The sequence below is a fragment of the Musa acuminata genome, chromosome BXJ1-1 (assembly GCF_036884655.1).
Source record: "Musa acuminata AAA Group cultivar baxijiao chromosome BXJ1-1, Cavendish_Baxijiao_AAA, whole genome shotgun sequence".
In the NCBI taxonomy this organism is placed as follows: domain Eukaryota; kingdom Viridiplantae; phylum Streptophyta; class Magnoliopsida; order Zingiberales; family Musaceae; genus Musa; species Musa acuminata.
In genome coordinates, this window is record NC_088327.1 from 12,324,452 (window position 1) to 12,340,055 (window position 15,604).

General features: G+C 44.9%; 4 protein-coding genes across 7 annotated transcripts; 3 read left to right on the forward strand and 1 right to left on the reverse strand.

Moving 5' to 3' along the window:
* Positions 1-464: 464 nt before the first annotated feature.
* LOC135674137 (putative polyol transporter 1) lies at positions 465-2,448 on the forward strand. Its single transcript, XM_065183642.1, has 2 exons — positions 465-684; positions 785-2,448. The coding sequence occupies exons 1-2, from the start codon at positions 549-551 to the stop codon at positions 2,209-2,211; spliced, it is 1,563 nt and encodes a 520-aa protein (XP_065039714.1). The 5' UTR covers positions 465-548; the 3' UTR covers positions 2,212-2,448.
* Positions 2,449-3,221: 773 nt separating this feature from the next.
* LOC135674141 (polyol transporter 5-like) lies at positions 3,222-5,193 on the forward strand. The gene is made up of 2 exons (XM_065183651.1): positions 3,222-3,613; positions 3,692-5,193. The coding sequence occupies exons 1-2, from the start codon at positions 3,526-3,528 to the stop codon at positions 5,119-5,121; spliced, it is 1,518 nt and encodes a 505-aa protein (XP_065039723.1). The 5' UTR covers positions 3,222-3,525; the 3' UTR covers positions 5,122-5,193.
* A 2,910-nt stretch (positions 5,194-8,103) lies between these two features.
* Positions 8,104-12,438, forward strand: LOC103990438 (uncharacterized). 4 transcript variants are annotated; one of them, XM_009409598.3, is made up of 9 exons: positions 8,104-8,269; positions 8,389-8,505; positions 8,673-8,812; positions 9,699-10,032; positions 10,207-10,274; positions 10,383-10,587; positions 10,712-10,808; positions 11,875-11,987; positions 12,087-12,438. In XM_009409598.3, the coding sequence occupies exons 3-8, from the start codon at positions 8,771-8,773 to the stop codon at positions 11,963-11,965; spliced, it is 837 nt and encodes a 278-aa protein (XP_009407873.2). In that variant the 5' UTR covers positions 8,104-8,269; positions 8,389-8,505; positions 8,673-8,770; the 3' UTR covers positions 11,966-11,987; positions 12,087-12,438. The 4 variants fall into 4 exon arrangements, with proteins under 4 accessions (XP_009407873.2, XP_009407882.2, XP_009407864.2 ...); XM_009409582.3 differs by having other exon boundaries at positions 8,128-8,269; positions 8,768-8,812; XM_009409607.3 differs by having other exon boundaries at positions 8,125-8,505; positions 8,768-8,812; positions 9,744-10,032.
* A 289-nt stretch (positions 12,439-12,727) lies between these two features.
* On the reverse strand, positions 12,728-15,433 carry LOC103990428 (CASP-like protein 2B1). Its single transcript, XM_009409562.3, has 3 exons — positions 14,709-15,433; positions 14,385-14,517; positions 12,728-13,146 (listed from the first exon to the last, which is right to left on the reverse strand). Exons 1-3 carry the CDS (start codon positions 14,930-14,932, stop codon positions 12,895-12,897), a joined length of 609 nt encoding a protein of 202 aa, XP_009407837.1. The 5' UTR covers positions 14,933-15,433; the 3' UTR covers positions 12,728-12,894.
* Between the last annotated feature and the right edge of the window lie 171 nt (positions 15,434-15,604).

The following is a 15,604-nucleotide window of genomic DNA, read 5'->3' on the forward strand; positions in this document are numbered from 1 at the left end:
AGAGAGAGAGAGAGAGAGAGAGAGAGTGTGTGTGTGTCCACGCTGCTCACCACACGAAAAACAAATGGCGTGGGGGCGTTGAACACTATGTGAACTGCTACGTGATCTAATAATCGAATCGAGACAGCTGTTGTAATGTACTTGGTGCAGATCCATGCGCCTACGAAGACGGTATGTGACAACTCAATACTTGGAGTAATCGATCCTGTAACCCACTCCAACCTCATCAGCTGCTTCGGTGAGGCCGAGCTCAGGCTTTTACTGCGATGACAGGCGGATGAGGAGGGATGGGACGCTAAACAATGCATGCATCTCCAGTAAATCGGCTGCAACAGCGACGGCAGGAGGAAGAAGACAAGCAAGCGTCCACACACGCAACCAGCTGCGCCTACTCCGAGCCCATTTTTCTTTCACCATGGTGGCGACTGAGAGGGAATCAAGCGACTTCCTCTATTTAATCCCTCTGAAGAGGCCACACACCCACCCACCGTGCATGGCCACTTAGCCTCACCGCATCATCTGTGGAGACTGCAGCAAAGAGATCGGGCATGGGTGGTCAGAGTGCAGATGCCCGGGACTCCTCGCTGGAGACCATGGGGCCGCCGTCGCCCAAGAGGGGATACAACAAGTACGCCACCGGCTGCGCCATGCTTGCCTCCTTGGCCTCCATCCTTTTGGGCTATGGTAACACACTCGCTCTGTTCTATTGTCGTCGTCTTCTTCTTCTTCCTATGAGACTCCGTTCGTCCCCTTTGGAAAGGAAGCTCACCTTGTTTGATGGCAGACATTGGAGTGATGAGTGGAGCTGAACTGTTCATCAAGGACGACCTCAAACTGAACGACACACAGATTGAGATCCTGCTTGGGGTGCTGAACCTCTACTCCCTCGTCGGCTCCTTCGCCGCCGGCTTCACATCGGACTGGATGGGACGCCGCTACACCATCGTCTTTGCCGCTACCATCTTCTTCACCGGGGCCCTCCTCATGGGGTTCGCTACCAACTACGCCTTCCTCATGGTCGGCCGCTTCGTTGCTGGCATCGGCGTTGGGTACGCCCTCATGATAGCCCCGACCTACACCGCCGAGGTCGCCCCTGCCTCCTCCCGGGGCTTCCTCACCTCCTTCCCCGAGGTCTTCATCAACTCCGGCATCCTCCTCGGCTACGTCTCCAACTACGCCTTCTCGCACCTCCGCGAGTCCCTTGGCTGGCGGCTCATGCTCGGCGTCGGCGCCATTCCGTCCGTCTTCCTCGGCCTCGGCGTGCTCGCCATGCCCGAGTCCCCTCGGTGGCTCATCATGCAAGGCCGGCTCGGCGAGGCCAGGAAGGTCCTGGAGAAGACGTCCGACACGCCGGAGGAGGCGAAGCTCCGTCTGTCAGACATCAAGATCGCCGCCGGCATCCCCGAGGACTGCGACGACGACGTCGTGCCCATGCCCAAGAAAACCCGCAGCAGGGGCGTGTGGAAAGACCTCTTGGTCCGGCCGACACCGTCGGTGCGGCGAGTGCTGATCGCGGCGGTCGGGCTTCACTTCTTCCAGCAAGCCTCAGGCATCGACTCGGTGGTGCTCTACAGTCCCAAAGTGTTCGAGAAGGCCGGGATCCAGGGGAACACGAAGCTGCTGGGCACGACGGTGGCGGTCGGCTTCACCAAAACACTCTTCATCCTGGTAGCGACGTTCCTGCTGGACCGCGTCGGGCGGCGGCCACTGTTACTGACCAGCTTTGCAGGGATGATCTTGTCACTGGCCGGCCTCGGACTCGGCCTCACTGCCGCCGAACACCACACCGACGGGCATCTCCCATGGGCTGTCGGGCTATCAATAGCATGCGTTCTGGCCTACGTCGCCTTCTTCTCCATCGGCGCCGGGCCGATAACATGGGTCTACAGCTCGGAGATCTTCCCGCTAAGGCTGCGGGCGGTCGGTGCGAGCATCGGGGTGGCGGTGAACCGCGTGACCAGCGGCGTGATCACCATGACCTTCATCTCTCTCTACAAGGCCATATCCCTCGGTGGCAGCTTCTTCTTGTACGGCGGCATCGCGGCCGTGGCGTGGGTCTTCTTCTTCACTTACTTGCCGGAGACCCGAGGGAGAACCCTCGAGGACATGGAAGAGCTCTTCGGAAAGGAGAACGAGGTGGACAAACAGACGAAGGAAGAGAACAGAGTTGAAATGGTCAACGCAAGTAACCGTAATGGTAATACACGATGAATTGATTGATCTAATCGCAAAATTGTATGAATCAGTCAAGGGCCTCACTATGAAAACAAAAAATATAATGGGTGTTTAGGTATTTGTGTGGGTTAGGAAAGTGTGTTGGCTAACTCGTTTGTTATCCATGGACACATGTAATACCGGTGGCCAAGTATTTCTCTATCTTAAGTCTTGAAGGTGGAAATGTACTTCATTTCTCTTGTGTGGGATATGCTGTGACATCAACTTCGTTTACCTGTTGTATCTTCTTAATAATGTCTCTCATGGCACATTTATTACCTCATACTTGCAGGCAGAGAGAGAGAGAGAGAGAGAGAGAGGTCTCTTCTGATGATAAGCCTCGGGCATGTGGTTGTTTGGTTTCTGCATGTGGGAAGGGAAGACTTTTCTTCCCATTTGGACTGAACAATCGTCAAGGAGTATTATTTTAAGGAATATGTTCAGGATAGCTGGGCAGAAGGTCTCACATCGTCATTAATCTTTTCATTTCAAGATCCAAATTCTATCTTGGATCGAGACAGAATACAAAGATGAATACTCGATCCTTGTACGTGGGTTTCTTAGTCACAGTCAAAGAGTCCAAGTTCCTTCTTCGATTTCCGGTCAAAGATGGAGCGAGCAATAGTTTTTGAATTCTGGCCCAAGAATATGACATGAATGATGTGATATAACTACGAATCAAGCAGTGTTCTACGTCAGTGTGTGCTCCGTGAATCTGATAGGCCGTCACTGACAATAATGCAGCAGAGACTACGGAGCTTGATGAGGATGCTCGCTTGATGCTGCGGTCACTGTTGTGGCTGGAAGTTGTGGCCGCCGCTGATGAGCACGTCATCCATCATTGCTCATTGTGGCTCTCGCGGTCGACTCGGTAACTTATGCTTGTGGTGGACTAGCAGCTTTCATACCGAGAACGAAGTTTCTGATACATTCACTTTGCAGGAATTCTTCTTTCTCAGCCACACATTAATTCGATCTCCAGGCATAAACATAGTGCAGCTTTAATGGTTAGAGAGATCCAAACTACAGCCTCATTCTTCTCTCCAGAGCGAAACTTCCAAGCACGAGCTTGGACTAAGGCAGCCATGTCGATGACGAAGACTGACCAACTTGCCTTGGACCACTCCGTCGTCTGCTGTGACGATACTTGTGGAAAGATCAAGACCTGTCCCCCTCTGTCTTCTACCTGCTTCTTCACCACAAGTCTTTCATTCAATAATTTAGGCCACCTGAAGCAGACCACAAACTCCAGAGTGTTACTCTACTGAGATAGCTCGCTCTTTTCATCTGCAACGCAGGAAATCTCCTACCATGGCGCAGCCGGAGAAGCCTAAGAGGAACATGTATGCCTTGGGCTGCTCTTGCTTGGCTTCCATGACTTCGATCGTTTCGGGCTATGGTAGTCACTCTGATCTTCTCATGCTTTAACTGCTAACGAGCTATAAAGTTCTCATGCACGAACTGCTATCATCTACAGACGTAGCAGTGATGAGCGGCGCCAACTTGTTCATCAAAAACGACCTGAAGATCGACGACACCAAGATCGAGATCCTCGCCGGCATCATCAACGTGTACTCCATCATCGGCTCGATCGCGGCCGGGCGAACCTCCGACTGGATCGGCCGACGCTACACCATGATCCTGGCGTGCGCCATCTTCTTCACCGGCGCCCTTGTGATGGCCCTCGCCCCGAATTACGCCATCCTGATGGCGGGTCGCTTCGTGGCCGGCGTCGGCGTCGGCTACGCCTTCATGATCGCCCCCGTGTACGCTGCAGAGGTGGCCCCCGCCTCCTCCCGCGGCTTCCTCACCTCCTTCCCCGAGGTCTTCATCAACTTCGGCGTCCTCCTCGGCTATGTCTCCAACTTCGCCTTCGCCGGGCTCCCGGAGCACCTCAGCTGGCGCATGATGTTCGGCGTGGGCGCGGTGCCGCCCGTCTTCCTGGCCCTCGGCGTCCTCGCGATGCCGGAGTCGCCCCGGTGGCTCGTCATGCAAGGCCGGCTCGGCGAGGCCAAGGCGATCCTCGCGAAGACCTCCGACACGCCGGCGGAGGCGGAGCTGCGTCTCTCGGAGATCAAAGAAGCTGCCGGGATACCAGAAGGCGACGAGGTTGTGCCGGTGCCCGAGCGCAGCCACGGGGAAGGCGTTTGGAAGGAGCTACTGATCACTCCGACGCCGCCGGTCCGCCGCACGCTTCTCGCCGCACTGGGGCTGCAATTCTTCCAGCAGGCCTCCGGCATTGACTCCGTCGTCCTCTACGGCCCCACCATATTCGAGAAGGCAGGGCTGAAGGGCAAGACCGAGCGGCTCGGCGCGACCGTGGCGGTCGGATTCACCAAGACATCGTTTATACTCGTCGCCACGTTCCTCCTGGACCGCGTCGGGCGGCGGCCGCTGCTGCTGAGCAGCGCCGCAGGAATGATCGCTTCTCTGATCACCTTGGCGTCGGTGCTGCTGACCATCGACCACCACCCCGGCGAGAAGCTGACGTGGGCGGTGGCGCTCTGCATCGCCACGGTGCTGACGTTCGTGGGCTCGTTCTCGATCGGCCTCGGACCGATAGCGTGGGTGTACAGCTCGGAGATCTTCCCCCTGAGGCTGAGGGCGCAGGGAGCGAGCCTGGGGGCGTCCATGAACAGGTTGATGAGCGGGGCCGTGACCATGTCGTTCCTGTCACTCTACAAGGCCATTAGCATATCGGGGAGCTTCTACCTGTACGCCGGCATCGCGGCTGCCGGTTGGGTCTTCTTCTACGTGTTCTTGCCGGAGACAAGGGGGAGGAACTTGGAGGAGATGGAGGAGCTCTTTGGGAAAGCATCAAAGAGTAGGGAGAAGGCGGAGGAGAAGGGAGGAATTGAGCTGGTAAAGGGGGATGGAGGTGAAAGCCATGATGGCAGGAAGGATTAAAGTAGCAATATTAATGGCCACTGTGAAAAGATTACTCATTTCAATCGTAATATGGCTTGAAGTGGTACTTAATTGTTGCACTCATTAATACCAATCAATACTACGTTACTGAATTAAAATGCTATCCGGATATAATGTATTATCCTTATAATCGTATGTTTCGTATATTCTCATAATATATGTTAGTGAACAAATGCACCGTGGCTGGTGAGTCAGCATGGCCTGATCCACGAGTCGATGTCGGGAGTCTTCCGTCAATCGAGCTAGATGTTGAGGTCGACCGGGCCCTCGCGATAGGGTGCTGATCAGCATTCCTTGGTGTGTCGATCCGTGCGCCGTGTATGTCGAGCTGCGTCTCTCCTTCTCTAGGGTGGTTGGCAGCTCGTCTTCATAAGGTGGCCATGCCCTCGGGAAGGGGTGCTGGTTGCCATTGGTCGGGATCCGAGCCGACTCACTGCTCTCCTTCGTGCACTGGATGGTGATTCCCGGGTGGTTGGCAGTTCGTCTTCGTGAGGTGGCCGCACCCTCGGGAAGGAGTGTTGGTTGGCGTTGATCGGGATCTGGGCCGATTGGTTGCTCTCCTTCGTCGAGACGCTCGCGAGTCGTGGACGATCGCTTTCCTATAAAAATGGCCCTCATCGAGTGATTCTTGACGACGCCCCTCCGACGAGCAAGTCAGTCAAGTGATCAATTGATTTTTTACCTCCTTTGGCAAGATGTTGGTCAGAGGTCGTGGGTCGGTCATACGCGGGTTGGCATGGTGGACGTGCCGAGCAGTGCCTTAGTGCGGATTCTGACTTGGCATGTCTTGGGGGTGACGCTATCTCGGGGTTCCTGAGGCGTGACGTGCCGAGCAGTGCTTTAGTACGGATTCTGACTCGGCGTATCTTGGGGGCGGCGCCGTCTCAGAGTTCCCGAGGCATGACGTGCGGAGCAGTGCCTTAGTACGGATTCTGACATAGCGTGTCTTGGGGCCCAAAATATGCCGTATCAATATCCATCTAGAAAATTCAGATTATTTAAGACTAATAATTATTGGTGGCATTAACTAATTTGAGCCTAATAATATTTAAATACAGATAATTTCTTTAATAATTTAATAATCATAGAGAACCTCTTAATAGCATTAATGTGATCGAGAGTTCCTTGGATCCATAACCGGTGATTACAATGAACGATGGCCCATGAATGAGCCTAACAGTGAGAGATGGTTGAATGTGTAACGTTAATAGAAGGGTGAATTTTCGGAAAAGCCCCTCTGAAATATCTCTCAGACAAAATAGATTATGTCATATGCATCAGTCCTTTGAATAAATTGATCACCTAAGTCAAATCGATTCGAAACTTTAAATAAATATTTTAAATAAATATTTTTATTAGCTTAAGAAGAAGAACAATGGACACTTTTATATCAGTTATTCCATATAAATTATATTATATATGCAAAAATATGATTTCAAATGAATAACTAAATAAGGGAGACATGATCTTAAATGCCCATTATAATTTTTTTTAAATACGTTTATAATTATTATGGGAAGATATTATTGACATCATGATCAACCGTTTTGGCTTATGTGAATAAGGATGTCTAAGGTGTTATCCTAGCACTGGCTATTGGGATGTTGGTACCTCGTTGGGTTAAATCTCGATGGGTGCTAGTGATGGTGGAGCTGGGAATTACAATTGAGGTAATGACAAAACCTATTAGGGCAACTAAGGCAAGAGTAAAGCAATAGTTTATATCATGCTTGTTAACATCTATACTTATTAGGTGAGGTTTAAGAACGTCTTGATAGAGAAGAATAAGTGACTTAAAGTCATCACTGGGGTTATGAAACCCAAGTCATTAAATAGATGTCAGTATCTTATTGGTGTTTGTGTCAAGGTGGATTCATTGATGTGTGAAAATAGTAGTTGTTGCCTCAATTGAGTGAAAGTATTGTGGGTCAGGGGTAAAGCTTTTTCACTTGAGTATTTATTGAGAGAATCAATGGGCGAGCGTTCCTACGACATCGAGTCTTCCTTCTAACACCTAAAATGTTATGGGAAGATATCGTTGATGTCCTGATTAATTCAATATGGTTTTAGCTTATGAACACATAGATGTCCAAGGTGTGATCGAGGTGTCTTCGAGATGGAAACATCGAGTTCCTAAGATATCACTTGTATAAAGATTAAAGTCAAAAGAGTTTTCATGACTTAATCTCTTCGACGCTCAAATTAGTAACCCAAGGAGGATAAATGTGATCCGAAAATAATCTTTTTTGTAATTATATTAAAAATAAAAAAATTATATTTAGTAGTAAAGGGATAAAATATTTTGTGAAATATTTTTCGATATGACAACCTTTAACTACTTCAAGCTCAATTCGATCTTTTAATTATACAGGTGAGTAGAGAGTCTACGACCGATGAGAGATAACTTTGGTCTTATTCTTCTAGCCTGTATACTAAGATTACATGTTGAACGAAGATTATTCGACAATATCTACCCTATTAATAATACTTTTTTAAATAACCATAAGCCTCTTTAAAAATATTGTAACTAAGAATTTGGAAAGTTCAATCAAACTATTCATTTCATATTGATCGATCTGTAGAAAGAAAAATTATAATTATGTCTTATCAAGAGTATATTAAACATCCGAAAAAAAGGGACACGTTTTCAAGAAGAAAAAGCCCAAATAAAAAGGGGCACGTTCTCGAAAAGCCCAATATAAAAAAAGCGGCACATTTTCCTGCGAATTCGCCTTAATAATATAAATGTAAAACGAGGAGGCCTTTCATATTTAATATGAATTTACGTAAACGAGGCTCGCACACGTGGACCTGGTGAACTTTCACGGGCTGTGATCACCCCTGCAAGATCCCCGTACGACCCACGGGATGGAGAGAAACACACGTAGGATTTGCAGAGGCCGACGCCACCCTGTAGAGTTCTTTTTCACTGCTGATCTCAGCTCGAACTGCGTGACAGGACCCGAGAAAGCAATCAGGAATCCACCTTCCGTTCCTCGTTCAGCTTCTCCCAACGAGTCCACGAGGTGAGCGAGTTGTTGGTAGTACGCACAGCCTCCCTCCCCTCCGACACGACATCGAGCGGCCATTCTTCCTTTTCCTGCGGGCAACATAACCAAGGAGATTGGTTCGACCCTCTCTTTTATCTTCTTCTCCTCCAATTCTTCCCGGATCGGATCGCGTTTCCGGGTAGTAGGTCCGACCGTCAACGTTCCGGCGCCCTTCTCTCCATGCTTCCTTCGTCAGGTCGTAGCGGCTCAGATCGTCATTGACATCCTACTCACTCGCTGAAGCCTGAAGGATCACTTCTCCGCGAGTCGTGCGGAGTCCACAAAAGAGGCGGCGACAGAGGGCGAGAAAATGGTAATTTCACCATCGAGCACCAATTCATCTCTTTCTACCTATCGATTTCTTTTTCTATTGAGGTATCTAAACCTTTAATTTCTCCTTGCTCTTTTATGTGGACAAGATTAATTGTTGTTGTTGTTGTTGTTGCTGCTGCTGCTTTATCTTGTGGCGTTGGCCTCCAGAATCTTTCTTCTTGGTGGTTGTAAGGCTCTTTTGGTGGAAAAGAAGGGAACTTGTAAGAGCTGATTTTGTTGTTGGCGTTGTATGTTATTTGCAGGCGATGGCTGATGATGTCACACGGGTCCTCAAACCTCCTTCACTGGTTAGGATTTCGGTTCTTAGAAGTTTGTACATTCCAATACCTAAGTTCGTCTATTTTGGCATTAAATTTTTTTTTAAAATGAAAGATATTTTCATTATATTCAATGACGTACATGACGTTCGCACATGAACTCGAACTTGAAACCTATCACTTGTACAACGATACACTAATCAATTCGGATGCCTCGACAAAGATAAAATTCTAATCTTGTTATGCCTAAGTTGTGGTGTTGCAATTAATTTTCTGGGACCTGATTGCTTGCTGCCTTGATATTTATTTCACTAAACTTGTCTTTGTTAAGATTATGAGCAGACAAGGTTACCACATTAGTATCTGTCAATTCTCTAGCAATTCCCAAAGCTTGTTAGTTGCTTTGACTCATTTAGTTACTTGGACAGGTGATTTTTATCTCTAACGAGTGGTTTTGGCAAATTTTTGGGAACCCTGTTTTTTCTGACAAAGAAAATTTTGACAGGTCGCTGCTGAATTCAAGTACACTACATAGAATCAACAAACTACTACTCAAATGACAAGTTTTGTCCGTTAGTGGTCGATAGATTACAGAATTGATGAACACTTGTTCTTATCTTGTTAAGTTTAGGAAGCTTGTAATTGTGTGCTGCTCCTACTCGGTCGATCTTTACGTAATCATCACTCCTCTCAGTCACATCACAGTTCTAAATGTGGTCAAAATTTTAATCCTTTACTGAACTTGTTCAAAGTTGGATAACTGAATCGCCTTAGAATTTTTCTAATGAAAATGATTACCTCTTTGGTATTATAACTCTTTCATTTCTCCCTTGTGTTGTGTGAAACAGAAGTTACATTGACGTATTTCTATTTTGATTCTATCCTTCTGATGTTAGTTTGTTTATTTATTTTACAGGAGAATCTGATCTGTGTTTCTTTGCTTCTCTTTCGCTCTTGGCAGAAATTGAACGCATCCATTATTTTGAAGTTAATACTGGTCTTTTGCTGGTATTTAATGCATCTGCTGGTCTGTCTCGTGCATATAATGGCCTCTCTGAAAAAATGGCTGCTTTCCTACATCATTTCATTTGGACTGCTAAGCAAGTATCAAAATCTTCAGTTGGACATGCTTAACTGTCTAGCTGTTGTGGTTGATAGTGAAGAAGCCACAGATACAAGAAAGATCAAGCATCTTTTGTGCTGGTTATTAACTATGGATATCAAATATATCACTCTTTATGACATGCAAGGTAAGTATTAAACCATATTAAACAAAAGGCAGAACTTGTCTCTCCTACATTTGTTGTTACTGATTGTCTTTGCAAACTTAGATAGCATAGACATTCACATATATCAAACAAAATCTCCAAATGTCATCGTTTATAGTATTTATGATACTTACTGTCATTAATAATGATATCAAGGTTTGCTGAAGAAGACTCTCGGAAATGATTTAATGAGCTTGACAAAAACAAGTACCAGATCATGCGCTGTAAGTTGCAGATTAGATTCTTCTGATTCTCAATTTGTTGCATAGAATACACAGTACTTGTCCTTGGTCGTATACATCTGTGATGTAGATTTCTTATTGAACATGTAGGTTGATGACGTAAAGACGATGGCTTCAGTTTTTCAGATGGAAAAGATGACAGTAGAGATACTTTCTTTATCTGATGGTAAAGAAGGAATTGCTAAAGCAGCTAGCTTCCTGTGTTCAAAGTATATGAAAGATGATTCTGTAAGCTGCAACAAGTCAGAACCAGCCTTCACAGAATCTGATGTAGCAAATGCTCTAAATGCAGTAGGTATGCATTTCCACATAGTACATTCGGGTTATATGGCAGTCTCAATCCCTCCCTATTCTTTCTTAGTTTATTCATCATCTTTTGTGTTGCCGTGACATTAGTTAAACTTGGTCTTTCTGCTTAGGTTATTGCGGACCTGAACCTCAGCTTCTTCTCATATATGGACCAGCTAGATGTCATTTAGGATTTCCTCCATGGAGATTAACCTACACAGAGATCGTGTAAGTTCCAATGTTCCATTGACATGGAAACAAAACTGTGTTCTATGCTAGGCTTCTGATATGACCATGAGTTGATGTTGAAGCAATAAATTTTTTTTATTTGTATTTCTATGATCAGAAAAACAACCTCTTTGCTTAGAGGGAGTAATGCTACTCTCTTCTGACCCCTCGAGCATTGTATTCACCCCTAATCCATTTCTGTGATCAGAACAATTTGATACCTTTTATAATTTCATTAGGTGCAGCGATAGACCCAAAACAATTGGAGATTAATAATGATATTACACATTTACCAATATGCATACTCTACTCAATCTCTTGGTTCCCTGTTGAATTGATTGGTCATGTTACTCGTACAAAATTAATTCTCATCGAGCCTCTGCAATTTCCTTCCTTAAGCTGTAGAGTTTGTACATTGTGCACCATGTTCCATCTTTTGTACTTGCATTTCATCAGGTACATGGCATATTCATTCTAGTTATACTGTTCAAAAGAAGAAAAAGTAGAATAAATATCCTTAGTACGTTTAAACATATTCATATATGAAGTTCTATACACTTTTGTTCAGCTCTAGATGTTATTTGCAGAAATGCAATTTAGATGGGCTAACCAAGCAAAGTAGCAATGAATGATCATGGAAAACATATGCAAGTTGAAGCATATGTTTTCCTGTAGTTCTCTGGTTTTCTGACTTCAAGCAGTCTGATTGTCCATTGTTTAGAACGTCAATAAAAAAGGCAAACTCGAAAATAAAGTTCATCTTCTTAACCTGATCTTGCACTCTGCATATGCACAAAGACAGAAAGATCCCATGTGGAATAAACTCTGAAGCTCACAAACATTAGGGCTCTTTTTGGTTAATTATTGCGATCAGCATTTTTTTTGTGACCTTGAATTGAGATACTTTTCTTTTCTATTTTGACTCGACTGTGTCTGAATTGTTTAGAGGTACATAAAAAGTGTGATGCATATTTCACTCACTGTTGTTGCTTTATTATCATGCGAAAGTTGCAACATTACATTATATCCACTGAACTGAGAATTACTAACCTCTCTTTGTTTCCAGGCATATGGGTTCACTGAGATTCATGAACTATGGTGCTATTCTGAGGGAAATATACCAGTTTTCAAAGAAGCACCAAAACTACGGCACGTAATCATTCTGTTTGCATTTCTCAGGTAAATAAGCATGGAATAATACCATCCCTACCGCTTCATTTCAAGTGTTTATGGTTGCTAGTTATCATCACCATATTTTGTTGTGCTGCATAAACATAGGTTGCTGGTTCAGGACACATCTGTGTTACCCAATGCACTTGTGCACCAAATAACTACTTGGGAGAGACCTATTTTGCTTCTACTGTTTTTTCTTGTGCGAATTAATAATGCCCTTAAGTTGGTCCTCACCTGTAAAGAAAGGTGGAATAAGCATATGCTTCAGTTTCTTTGCTCTCTTGCCCATTAATAATGCCCTTGTTTAAAGAAAGCGCATTATTATGGTTGTGTTCTTATGGTGGAATAAGCATATGCTTCAGGCGAATTAATAATGCCCTTGTGTGTTCTTATGGTTGTGTTGTAATAATGGCAAGCGCCACAGAGAAATAATAAATTATATATGAGTTCCCAAGAATGTTGGCAGCCTCTGCATTGCATCATGGCATGCTCATCAAAATTGGACAAAAGACTAACTTGTTGGTCATCAAAATTGGATTGGATTGAAGTTGTTGAGCTTAAATTGGCAATGATATATTATGATTTGAGTTTGACACCGGTGTCAAGGTAGGTCACTTGATATCAATTGTCATGATCCGACTTGATAGAATACTTGATCTAATAGTTTTGTTGAATCTGATTCTAAAGCATACATTGAATCCATGAACCATAGTGGGTCCAAAGATTGACCCAGTTCTCACACCAGGTTTGTCTGAGCAACGGCTGAATTGGCTACTTACTCTTGCATTGAAAGATGCAGTACAAAAGAACAGTCTCTACATTTATTACATTCAGATGAGCAAGTTTACAAGGCCAAAATGGCATTTTTTCTACCAGCCATGAGCAGAAAATTCAAAGGGATTTCAGCAACACTTCACCAGCTTCCACTGTTCTGCTCTTTGGTTCTGCCATACAAGCGAAAGAGGTTGAAGGCAGACATGGAGGAAACAATCACCAGGCAGAGGCAGGCCAGGAAGGCACTCGCTATGCCCTCCCCTACCTGGGTGCAGAATTTCCCATACAGGTTGCATAGTTTCATCCACTGCAGCTCCGCCTGGCCCGACTGGCCAAGCTCCGCTGCTTCCGCTGCTGCCGCGATCGCTGCCGATGCAACATACGCCAGTGCCTGAAGCAGAACGGTGCATCAGAACAGTTGGTACAGGACCATGTTGCAACAATTATGGAGCCACCTATGCTCCGTAAATCTAAATATCCGACGGTTAAGGAGCGACATGCACACAAGATGAGAATATTGCGATAGAGGTGTAAAGTCAATATATGTTTTCCTTTGTAAACTATTAGATGTTGCTACGATTTGAGGATAAAATGAGAAAGAATCGTTGAAGATGATATGAAAATGTACTATCGATACCTATACATGTTATAATTAGAACAAGTGAGATAATTAGTATTAAAACTGCATTGAAAGATTAAAAAAAATCTGAAAAGGATTTACTAGAAAATGCTTTGTAAAGAGCTCAATGACATAAAAGATGCATGCAGCCGATTTCAAATAGTTGAGACACTATAACTCGTTATAGTTGTAAGGATAAGTCATTAATAAAAAAAAAAAAAAAAAAACAGTGCTTTCCTTTGGGAACTCAACAAATTATTATCTGTGATCTGCCAGGTAAAAACACCAGCAGTCTTTAATAGCAGTAATGGGATGTAGTAGTACTGCAGTATTTATTGAATGCTGTCTTTTTCTTAAGATTATGATACAAGTGAATTCTTTTGGATGAGTAGAAATTACACACAAATTAGATAAAAGCCATATGAGATGAGCTTGTAGTGCCTACATAGCCTCTGCCAATCTGTGTCACTCTTCAATTTAAGGCTAAAATTTAAGATCCCAAATGATCATTCTGGTCTCTGTGCATGAATTCTTCCATACATGCATTGAAATTTGTGTCTAGTTTGGCATGTACAGATGATTCTGCAAGGGGTTGAGACACAAATTTGGAATCCATTGAAGAAAACTTGAAGCAGAGTTATATTTTGATGCCTTGGAAAATGTCCCTTTCTATCTGTAAAGGCTAGTATTTATGTCAATAAAAAAGAACAAAAAAATTCTCAATCAATCATTCATCAAAATTTGCACAACTTTCACAAGTTGTTCATAAGCTAGAATAGGCTGATCACTGACCGAACAACTTTGGCCCAAGAAAGCCACTACCACCATACCTAGATGATCAGTTCTTTTGTCAATGATCCTATTTGATGCTATTAAAGATTTAGATTAATGCAACTGAAATTAATAATATGATTTCTTAAGCAACTCTTTGGAAAACCCTGTCCTGTAAAAGGACTAGTCATATAATTAGAACAACAAAGGAGAACAAGTGTAATAGTTCAACAAGCTACCTGATCACAAGAGAAGATAGCCCAAGCCAAGGCCTTCTTGAGTAGAACACCCCCCTTAATGATGCTCACCACACACCTCACTCCCTGGACCAGACTGTAGCCTGCAGCTATCCCATTAGCAACCACCAAGAACCTGCCAGTCCAACCAAAACGTATTCAGTGATGTCAACTTTGTGCCATCATGAGAGAAGAATGCAAAGCAATGATGTGTGGTGAAGAGATTTGGAAGAAGAAAGAATGAAAGAGACACCATGAAGCAATCTGCAATGAAGTGAACCAGTCATGGCTACACAAGGACTAGGAGGAATGAGAAGAAGGACTTACACCAGAGCTTTCATGTCAGTGAATCTGGCCTTCTTCTCCACCGAGAAGAACTCCCTAACCTGGGTAGCAGACCCTATCAGAGCAGCAGCAAGAACCCCAAGCCCACATATGGCACACCTCAGCACAACCTCAGCCACCTCCATCCTCCTCCCCACAGCTCTCAACTTCCCACCCCCATAATACACAGGCACATTCCCTGGGCTCATCCCAACCTCTGGCCTCATCTCCTCACTCAGATTCTTGATAACGGACAAGACAAGAAGCTCAAGAAAACAGCAGCAACCTCTCCTCTCCGTTTATACCTCCCAAGTTCTTCCAAAGCCCACCTCTTCACAAGCAAAGGAGCCAAGGGCTATAAAGAGGAGCTGTCCCAGATGTCATTCGATAGCTTGCGAGTCTGGGTTTTCATAGACTGCAATGTCCTTTATTGCTAGAACCAAGGGGAATTGAATTCCCATTTAAGGATGGCCGGTGGGGGCTTCATGAGTTCACCATCTGCAGCACAAGCAGCTTGTTGCTTTGTGTGCACAGTGTCTGAAACCACTGACGTGTGTGGCATGCTCTCCTAATGCATCAAAAACAGAAGTACTGTAGCCATAATGATGAGTGGAAGAGGGAAGGTAGTAGAATCTTGTATCACACTGGGCAGTCATTGGGATTTGTCTGATGTTGGATTGCTTTTAATTGCTCCATATAAACACCAACTCTTTGGAGCCATTGCTGGACTTCAGCTTTGCTGCACTTTGATAGCTTTTCATGCACAACAAAATATATCTCAGATCACAAGCAAGGATCACAACAAAACCTAAAATATAATAATGATGAATAATGACATTGGCAGCTTGTTCTTTCAGTTCTGAAGAACTGAGAACTGACTAGCACAAAGACTCAAAACT

What these genes read in the sequence shown, in the direction of transcription:
- LOC135674137 (XM_065183642.1), top strand. Translation starts at nt 549, where the DNA reads ATGGGTGGTCAGAGTGCAGATGCCCGGGACTCCTCGCTGGAGACCATG. An exon ending in CTCCATCCTTTTGGGCTATG is followed by an intron (nt 685 to 784) that starts GTAACACACTCG and finishes GTTTGATGGCAG; the next exon opens with ACATTGGAGTGATGAGTGGA.
- LOC103990438 (XM_009409582.3), top strand. An exon ending in CAAGTACCAGATCATGCGCT is followed by an intron (nt 10,275 to 10,382) that starts GTAAGTTGCAGA and finishes TTGAACATGTAG; the next exon opens with GTTGATGACGTAAAGACGAT. An exon ending in AAATGCTCTAAATGCAGTAG is followed by an intron (nt 10,588 to 10,711) that starts GTATGCATTTCC and finishes CTTTCTGCTTAG; the next exon opens with GTTATTGCGGACCTGAACCT.
- LOC103990428 (XM_009409562.3), bottom strand. Translation starts at nt 14,932, where the DNA reads ATGAGGCCAGAGGTTGGGATGAGCCCAGGGAATGTGCCTGTGTATTAT. An exon ending in ACTGACATGAAAGCTCTGGT is followed by an intron (nt 14,518 to 14,708) that starts GTAAGTCCTTCT and finishes TTGGACTGGCAG; the next exon opens with GTTCTTGGTGGTTGCTAATG. An exon ending in CTATCTTCTCTTGTGATCAG is followed by an intron (nt 13,147 to 14,384) that starts GTAGCTTGTTGA and finishes GTTCTGCTTCAG; the next exon opens with GCACTGGCGTATGTTGCATC.
- LOC135674141 (XM_065183651.1), top strand. Translation starts at nt 3,526, where the DNA reads ATGGCGCAGCCGGAGAAGCCTAAGAGGAACATGTATGCCTTGGGCTGC. An exon ending in TTCGATCGTTTCGGGCTATG is followed by an intron (nt 3,614 to 3,691) that starts GTAGTCACTCTG and finishes TATCATCTACAG; the next exon opens with ACGTAGCAGTGATGAGCGGC.